Source organism: Parasteatoda tepidariorum, chromosome 8 (genome assembly GCF_982258835.1).
Source record: "Parasteatoda tepidariorum strain Cologne lab strain chromosome 8, Ptep-v5.0, whole genome shotgun sequence".
Lineage (NCBI taxonomy): Eukaryota > Metazoa > Arthropoda > Arachnida > Araneae > Theridiidae > Parasteatoda > Parasteatoda tepidariorum.
In genome coordinates this window covers 25302768-25312424 of record NC_141762.1, presented here as the reverse complement: position 1 = coordinate 25312424, position 9657 = coordinate 25302768, and the positions used below count along the sequence as shown (strand labels likewise).

The following is a 9657-nucleotide window of genomic DNA, read 5'->3' as shown; positions in this document are numbered from 1 at the left end:
ATTTGTTGATACGATATGGCACTCAACTAACCACTTCTTGTTAATAATACGTATCTTTATATATATATTTCGTCTGTTCGTGTGTATGTCACTGAACTCCTCCTAAACGGCTGGACTGATTTAAATGAAATTTTCTGTGTACCTTCAGAAGGATTCGAGAATGGTTTAGATTCACAATGTTTTTTTAATTAATTTTTTATTGAGTGGGAAAAAATTCTACTTCTTATGCGACTTCCAACAAGAAAGCTTTAAATGTTTAACGCTACATTTTTATTGGCCGGGAAATCACGTGGTAGGATCCAGTTTTCCCTCATTCATTTCCATATTGTTTTGGTTCTCACTAGCATAAAAATAATAAAAGTCATAAAACTTTTGTTTTTCTATAAATATTTTTTTAGTTTGTTTTGATAGATATATAATTTAATAGGGAGCAGGAAAAAGAGTCGTTGAATAGAATTTGTAATTTCGTGTTATTATTATGTTTGTAGAATTTTGAAGTGTGCATTTTAAAAATGTAAAAAACTACACATTTTGTAAATTCAGTGCGGAATTGAAGTGAGTATTTTTTATAATTTTAGATTGAATTTATACGTGCGTTGGTTAACAACCACTGTAACCTATAAATTTATTTGTGAAGCTAATTGATTTCATATAAAACTTTTTCAATTGTTTTTATTTAAAATTTCTTATTTGAAACAGTAAATAAAAAAAAGCAAAAAAATAAAATTACAAATTTTTTATCTAAAATTTGGTACAATAAATCTTTTTAGTCCTGTTAGTTAATTAAAATATCATTTTCAATAAATTACTCATATTTTTTATGTACTATTTTACAGTAATTTGTTTTACAAAGAAATGCCACGTCTTCGTGGAAGAGCAAGAAATATTGGTCGACGTACTCGAAACGCTCAATTAGTCCATGATCATCGATTGAATAGAACAGTTGAAGAACACTTGACGGATAATGTGAATTTAAGAAATCAAGTTGCATCTTCACGTGAAAATGAAAATTCAGAGCAACGCAATCAACGTCTTTGTGCAAATGCATTAAGACAACGAGAGACACGCCAACGAGCGATCAACGAAAACAGAGAACGTGACCAACGGCGAATGCAAGATAATCGAGCATTGATACGAGCATCACTTAATCGTCTTGCATTTGAATATGACCCTGAAATAGACTATTCGTCACATGCACTAATCTTAATCGGTAGCATGGACAACGAGTGTCAATATTGTCATGCTTTAAAGTACAAAGGTGATTCGCCTGGTTTATGTTGCGCATCTGGAAAAATTTCACTTCCACCGTTAAATCCACCACCGGAACCTTTAAAAACATTATCAGCTGGAACCGCATCTCAATCGAAATTGTTTTTGCGGAAAATTCGTAAATTCAATTCTTGCTTTCAAATGACATCATTTGGAGCAACAAAAATTGTTCATAATGAGGATGGTCGTAATTTTGAATCTGCATTTAAGATTCAAGGTCAAGTGTACCACCAAATTGGTTCATTGCTTCCAATGCCTAATGTCGATCCAAAATTCTTACAAATTTACTTTATGGGCGATGAGTGGCAACAAACTCATACACGATGCGTATACAACCATATAGAGCAGATGGAGGAACGAGAAATTGTCGACAATTTGGAAACGTTCTTGCAAAATCATAACCAATTGATACGATTGTTCAAGACTCTTTCCAGCAGACTGCAAAACGACAACTACGCCATTGTTATTAAAGCAGACAAAGTGCCCTATGGAGAGCACGCAGGCACATATAATGTTCCAACTGTTAATGAAGTTGCAGTTGTTATGGCTGGTAACCCATGTGAACGTCGAGATATTCGCATACAACGCAGAGATAATACAATACAAATAAGTCAAGACAATCATCGTTCTTACGACGCACTGCAATATCCGTTGATATTTTGGGAAGGAGAAGATGGATATCATTTAAATATTAAACAAAGGAATCCAACAACAGGCACAACTTATAGATTATTTTATAATTTTTTTTAACCAATTATTTCTGTTTATCTTATAAATAGTTTTATTTACAGGTGAAGAACTAATCAAGAAAGTTAGTGCGATGAACTTCTACGCATACCGGTTGATGATTCGTGAAAATGAAGATAACATTCTCCGATGCAGACAGCTATTTCATCAGTACATTGTTGATATGTATGTAAAAATCGAAAGTGAGAGATTGCGTTATATAAAATTTAATCAAGCGAAACTTCGTTCTGAAGAGTACATTCATTTGCGTGACGCCATAATCGGTAATGTAGATGCAACGAATGATATCAACAACATCGGTACCGCATATATTCTTCCATCATCATACGTTGGTAGTCCGCGTCATATGCAAGAATATATTCAAGACGCCATGACTTACGTACGCGCATACGGCCGACCAGATCTTTTTATCACATTTACGTGTAATCCAAACTGGGATGAAATTAAAAATTTGCTGATATCAGGTCAAACATCGATGCATCGCCATGATATCATTGCACGTGTGTTCAAACAAAAATTGAAATCACTGATGAAATTGATTACACATCACTCGGTATTTGGTGAAACACAATGTTGACATTAATTCTGTTGAATGGCAAAAACGAGGGTTACCTCATACGCATATTTTGATTACTTGGTGGACAAAGTACGCCCAGAAGAAATTGACAAAATTATTTCAGCGGAAATTCCAAATCGGAAAGTTGATCAAGAATTGTTTGACATTATGACTACTAATATGATCCATGTGGTTCTCTCAACATGACGTCACCATGTATGGATAATGGAAAATGTACGAAACGTTTTCCTAAACCATGTCAAACTGACACTATCACCAATATCGATGGTTATCCATCTTATCGTCGTAGAGATGTAGACAATGGCGGTCAATCATATGAATTGCGTCTATCAAACGGTGTAAGAGTTGACATCGATAATCGCTGGGTGGTTCCATACTCACCATTGCTGTGCAAAACCTATAAAGAACACACATAAACGTTGAGTTATGCAGTTCGGTGAAGTCTATCAAGTACATTTGTAAGTACGTTCATAAGGGCAGTGATAAAGCTTTATTTGCTGTTCAAAATGTAAATAAGAATGACGAAATAACACATTATCAAATGGGACGATACATTAGTAATGAAGCTATTTGGCGAATTTTTACATTTCCTATACATGAAAGGGATCCTGCTGTTGTACATTTGGCTGTGCATCTTGAAAATGGACAGCGTGTTTATTTCACAGAACAGAATGCACTACAATAAGCTTTAACAGCTCCAAAAGCAACTCTTACTGAATTTTTCAACCTTTGTAATCGACAAGATATTGTTGGTGAATTTGCAAAGACATTAATGTATACTGATGTTCCTAAATTTTTTACATGGAATAAACAATCAAAAAGTTGTGAACCACGGAAACGAGGCACTCCAGTCCCAGGATTTGCCGACATAGTTATGACAAATACTTTAGGACGATTATATACAGTTCATCCTAAGCAACGCGAATGCTTTTTTCTGCGTTTGTTATTGGTTAACGTTCCTGGACCGACATCCTTCCAATACTTGCGAAAAGTCAGCGGTACTTTATACGGCACTTTCTTTGATGCGTGTCGTTAGTTACATTTATTGGAGGATGATAACCATTGGGACCTCACACTTGCAGATACAGCACTGAGCTCATCTCCACAGCAAATTCGTCAATTATTTTCAATAATATTGACAACGTGTTTTCCGTCTGAAGCATCTGCTCTGTGGAATAAATATAAAGACTCAATGAGTGAGGATATTTTGCATCGGATTAGAATTACTAATCAAAATCTCAGTATGGAATTCTCCGCAGAAATATATAACGAGGCATTAATAATGATTGAGGATATTTGTATTCTTATTTCGAACATGCCGCTCATAAATTTTGGCATGCCAGCGCCAATCCGCCAAGCGGCAGATATCATCAACAGCGACGTTCAACGTGAACACCAGTTCGATATGACTTCTCTGGCTACTTTTGTTGCTAACAATGAACGATTGCTTACTGCTGAGCAACGAAATATATATGATCAAATTAACGTGTCAATACAAGCACAACAAGGTGGATTTTTTTTTCTGGACGCACCAGGTGGCACTGGTAGAACATTCCTCATCTCACTGACACTTGCACGCATTCGATCTCAAAATCATATTGCATTGGCAATTGCTTCATCAGGCATTGCAGCAACCTTACTTGATGATGGACGGACAGCGCATTCAGCACTTAAATTACCTTTGAATATTCATACCAATCCCGAAGCAATGGGTAACATAAAGAAGCACTCACGCAGGCAAGTTTTGAGAAAATGTAAAATTATTATCTGGGATGAATGTACAATGGCCCACAAGCATTCGCTTGAAGCTCTCGACAGGTCCCTAAAAGATATCAAAGATAATACTCGGCTTTTTGGTGGTGCTCTACTGCTGCTGTCAGGTGATTTCAGACAAATATTACCCGTCATTCCACGTGCGACATATGCGGACGAAATGAACGCATGTTTGAAAGAATCTTATCTGTGGCGAAGTGTCAGTAAATTATGCCTTACTCTTAATATGCGTGTTCAACTTCAAAATGATCCATTAGCGTCAAGATTCTCCGAACAACTGTTAGACATTGGCAATGGTAAAATTCAATTGTATGAAGATACACAATATATTCGACTCCCACAGAATTTTTGCAACATGGTGCCTACCAAAGAGGAGTTAATAAAAAGTATCTTTCCAGATTTGCCACATAATTATACTAATCATGCATGGCTACGTGAGCGAGCTATTTTAGCCGGAAAAAATTTAGATGTTGACGCAATCAATTTTAAAGTACAACAATCATTGCCTGGTAGTGAAATTACATTCAAATCGATTGACACTGTTGTTGATCCTGATGAAGTTGTCAACTATCCTGCCGAGTTTTTAAATTCACTGGATTTACCTGGAATGGCACCCCATAATTTGCGATTGAAGATTGGTTCACCTATAATTTTGCTTAGAAATTTGAATGCTCCGAAATTGTGTAATGGCACGCGACTGGTCATAAAAAAAATCATGGGTAACATTTCGGAAGCCACTATTTTAAGTGGAAAATTTCAAGGTGAAGTTGTACTTCTACCGCGGATCCCAATGATTCCTTCAGATTCGCCTATACAATTCAAACGTTTGCAATTTCCTATCCGCTTAGCTTTTGCTATGACTATTAATAAGTCACAAGGTCAAACAATGACAATTTGTGGCTTAGATTTAGAAAACCCGTGCTTTTCTCACGGTCAATTATATGTTGCGTGTTCCAGAGTTGGAAAACCCTGGAATTTGTTTGTGTTTGCTCCTGAAGGATTAACCAAAAATATTGTACATCTAATGGCATTACGATAACTAAAGTTTTTTTTAATTGAAAAAATATAACTGTTATAAAATAGTTTAAGTTTTCTTTTTTTTACCTTTAATTAAAATAAGTTTAAGTTTTGATTTAAAACAACCTCTACATTTAACTTCACTGATAGTATACACATACTCACACGCTATCGATTGGTCGAATTGTGATTAGATATATAAAATGACATTAATATGATAACTTTTTAATAAAAATTTGCATCAAAACGATCCAGTTGTTACAGCTTATTCAAAAGAATTTGAAATTTTCCAATTAATGACGTGTGTACAGGACATCGTCTGTCGGGTCCTCTAGTATATTTATATTTCTCATACGTGACCCATAAACTCGGGTATTTTGAGTATTTATTTAGATTCTTTTTGTTGTTATAATAATAAAAGTAGTACTGAATAGTTATTTATACGTTAAGTATTTATAATTAATACGTTCTCGTATATTTTTTTATTTATTCAAATATAAAAGTATTTATATATCTTTTCATTTAAGAAAGCATATTTAAAATTAAAATAAATAATAATAAATTAAATTTTAATAAGTAATAAATAAATATGATTAACATTATTTTTAAAAAAAATATCGCATTTTATTAACATATATAAATTTTTTTTTTTTTTAAAAATCATTATTTTTCTTAATTTTTTAAAATTTTCAAAAAAACCATTTTAAGGGGGTCCCTAATCATTGGGGGCCCCAGGCCATTGCCTAATGGGTAATCCGGCACTGATTAAATTGTACTAAACAATACTACGAAATCGTGCACAAAACTGAAAAGCACATTCCGAATTAAAGTGCTTAGTGGAAGAACCAGGTAAATGACACTTTCAGGGGTATTTATGAATCAGTGAAAATAAAGTGGTTGCATTAATGTGGGCAGATTTAATGTAACAGAATTGTTTTTGCTTTCTTTTTAATCTTAACATAATCTATCCACGTGAGTATTTAGTATGCTTGCAAAATTTTTTATTTTTAAATTAGGCAGTGGTAAACAAAATAAGACAAAGAAATATTACTAGTCTCGTCTTCTAATAAATTGGTAATAAAATAGTTCAAAGATTACTTTTTTTTCTTCTTTTTTTAACCCGGCCCATCTGAAAATGTAACTTACCTGGTTTTTCCACTAGGCTCTTCAATTAATAATACTAAAATAAATTAATTTTTCATTCATTATCATTTGTTACCTTTCCCAGTGGCTTTATGCTATTATATTACGAAAAACATCTTTTCTGTTATTCATCTCATCAGAATAGAGATTAGCTTTATTTAGCATCACTTGGTTTGATTTTTTTCTTTCTTCAAGTTGATGATATTGCTCGCGGCCAACCTGATGGTCAAAATTTACCTCTATCAAGTAGTTTTCTTCTGTACATATTTCGTTCAAGGGGGCGGTAGACGCTTATTTCCACAGTATCAGTATTAAAATTGCTTAGTACAGGGTATCTGCTAAATTTTAGATTTTCAAATTCATGACTAATTCCAAGAATTTTTCATGATTTAACGAAGTTACTATTTTCTCCAATAAAAAAACAACAATAAATTTAAAAAAGCATTATAATAACATTAATTGAAATGACAGGTATAACCAAAACTGTTATACTCTGCATCTCATATTTTTAGATTTTAAATTTAAAAAAAATAGAAAAAAAAAAAAAAGAGTTGGAGCTGAAAAAAATACAAAAGCAAATAATATTTTTTTTCTGCAGAATTATATTCTAAAGATACTTAGTTCATCGGAAAGGAATAAAAAAACATCACCAATGACTTGTTAGCTTCACCTAGAATTTTAAATTGATAAAACAAAAATAATAATTCTGAAATTACAGAATTTAAAAAGATGATTCGCTCCAGAAATGATGCTTTTTCTTTCATTTTTTTGAAAGAACACAATTTTTAAAGAATATTATAAAAACATATTATATTTTAATAAAATATGACTGTGAGTGGCGATTTTGTTACAAATTCAAATATTTGGAAAACTGTGAAATTGGGGGGGGGGGGGTAAATTCCATTTTAATAATTATATTTTTTGGCAACCTAAATCCATGATTTTGTTAAAAAAAATAGTTAAAATCATGACAAATTTTGTTCAATACCGAAATTCATGACTTTCCAGGTGCGCGGATCAGTGCAGTTTTAATAATTACCAAAAATATATAGCATTAATAGTACGTAATAGTAAGTAAATACCATTAATAGTTTATACCTACATTAGTATATTTGATGCTTATTGTATAACCCTTCAACATTTGAGTTTTGAGCGGAATACATTTATCAATGCCCGCAAACTAAAGCAGAAATTTTAAAAACAAATAGAATCATTAAAAGACCTTAAAAAGGAATTTGAAGCGTGACCATTTCTCTATCGACATTACATTATCGATTTACTATTTAAAATATTTATAAATAGCGCTGGAAAAAATTCTTTTAATTATAATTCATTAAAATATTAATACACTATCTTAACTATGACTGGAAAAAATATGTTTTGAAACACGGAAATTGCAGGCTACTTATAAAAATTGCACCAATTACCATAATACATACTATTACCAAAATTAATTAAGCATCAGCTGAGTATGGCGGTTTTCTACGCTATCCCTAAACGAATTTTCAATTAACCTTCTCTCCACAAACTCTGCTTTTTAGCACATAGCTTCATTTTTTTTTGTCAATTAATACATACTGCATATAATAATTAAGCATTGGTATCAGCAATATGGCGAATAATAATATCCCCAAAATCTTTTTTTCCATTAACTTAGCTTTTGAGTTAATTTTTTTTTAAAATTTCAATTTTGCAGCACTTATTACGCATCATAGTCGTCTATAATAGTATGACAATTTTTTTAGAGTTCCTCTTACTGCATTAATTTTGCTTTTTAGTTCATAGAGCTTATTTCAATATGCACATATTATCGAAAGTAATTAAGACTCTACTGGCGTCAACAATAGTATGGCGATTTTTTACGCTTCTCTGAAGCGAATCAGTACCACTTTTCTATAATTTTCTTTTTAATTCTCGCTAGTTTCAAATTATTTACTTTTATAAAACTACATATATTAATTCGGTGATGGAGTCCACAAATGCTTCCGTGACGCCGTTGGCCATATCACACCGTAACAACAAATTCACTTCGTTTAAAAATCATACTGATGTATACTGTGCAACATAAATATTGAGCTTCGACTTCCAGCTCGTTTTATTTCTTTACAAGATGCCCCCTCCCCCGATACACCATGTTGCTTATATGCAAATTTTCTACTTTACCTTACCGTAATTGGTCTTCTCAATGACTTTTTCCTCTGTTGTAACTGCCTGTTTAGTAGTTATGCTAGTTGTTCCATTTTTGCACACTAGTGTAGCTGGGCGATATTCACCGAAGCGCTTTGGTAATGATTTTAGTAAAATTAACAAAAATGATTATATGTGATAAAATTTGCTGAAATTTGGTAATTTTATCGGGATAACTTAGACCAAATGAATGATTCAAATGTTGTATATTTTGATTGTCATAATCAGAATCTTTTTCAACAGAAAAGTATTTAATATTTTTTTCTCCATGCAAAATTTTTAAAATTTTATTACTGTGAAACTAATTTTAAAATAGGGATTAAATTTTCATTATAAAAATACAAAACAGCAAAAAGTGATTTTTTAACTGCGATAAGTTTTTCTAAAAATACGAAAAGCCGAATCTGCCAGTATAAACTATTTATATAGACATAAGAACATGTGGCTGAAAAAATATTTTTTCTTTCTGACAGTTTCTGCATTTCCACTAAACTGAATTGCGCGTTCGCATTGCAGAAAAGAAATATTTGACTTAAAAATTATGCAAATGAAATAAAATTTTGATATCACATTGCTCATTTCTCGAGAAATGTGCAAAAACTCATATTATTTAATCTAAAGTTCATGAATAATAACAGTGAGAAGCATGCTAGATTATTATTATTTTTTTTTAATATGAAGTGGTAAAAATACTTTCACAAGTTATATGTTCAACTTTGTGTTACTTATGCAATCTGTAAATCATAGAAATTTTATGTATTTGAATGTTACGATAAGTTTTTGTAGTACGTAATTACAAATGAAAATTTTTTTCCCCAACTTCGTGCAACATCTGCCGACATTGCTAACCAAACTGTATTTACCTATTCACTGATACACTTTTCAAATTTTTCTTTTTCATAAATGAAATGTGCAAGGGTTTTTTAAAGATGAGCAAATTGATG

General features: G+C 32.1%; 1 protein-coding gene across 1 annotated transcript; it reads left to right on the top strand.

Annotated features, from left to right (window-relative positions):
- The first annotated feature begins 855 nt into the window (after positions 1-855).
- On the top strand, positions 856-2593 carry LOC147805948 (uncharacterized). The gene is made up of 2 exons (XM_087149498.1): positions 856-1984; positions 2061-2593. The coding sequence occupies exons 1-2, from the start codon at positions 856-858 to the stop codon at positions 2591-2593; spliced, it is 1662 nt and encodes a 553-aa protein (XP_087005624.1).
- The last annotated feature ends 7064 nt before the right edge of the window (positions 2594-9657 follow it).

Coding starts and splice junctions, on each gene's coding strand:
- LOC147805948 (XM_087149498.1), top strand. CDS start 856: ATGCCACGTCTTCGTGGAAGAGCAAGAAATATTGGTCGACGTACTCGA. Junction 1,985..2,060: donor ACAAAGGAATCCAACAACAG/GCACAACTTATA, acceptor TTTTATTTACAG/GTGAAGAACTAATCAAGAAA.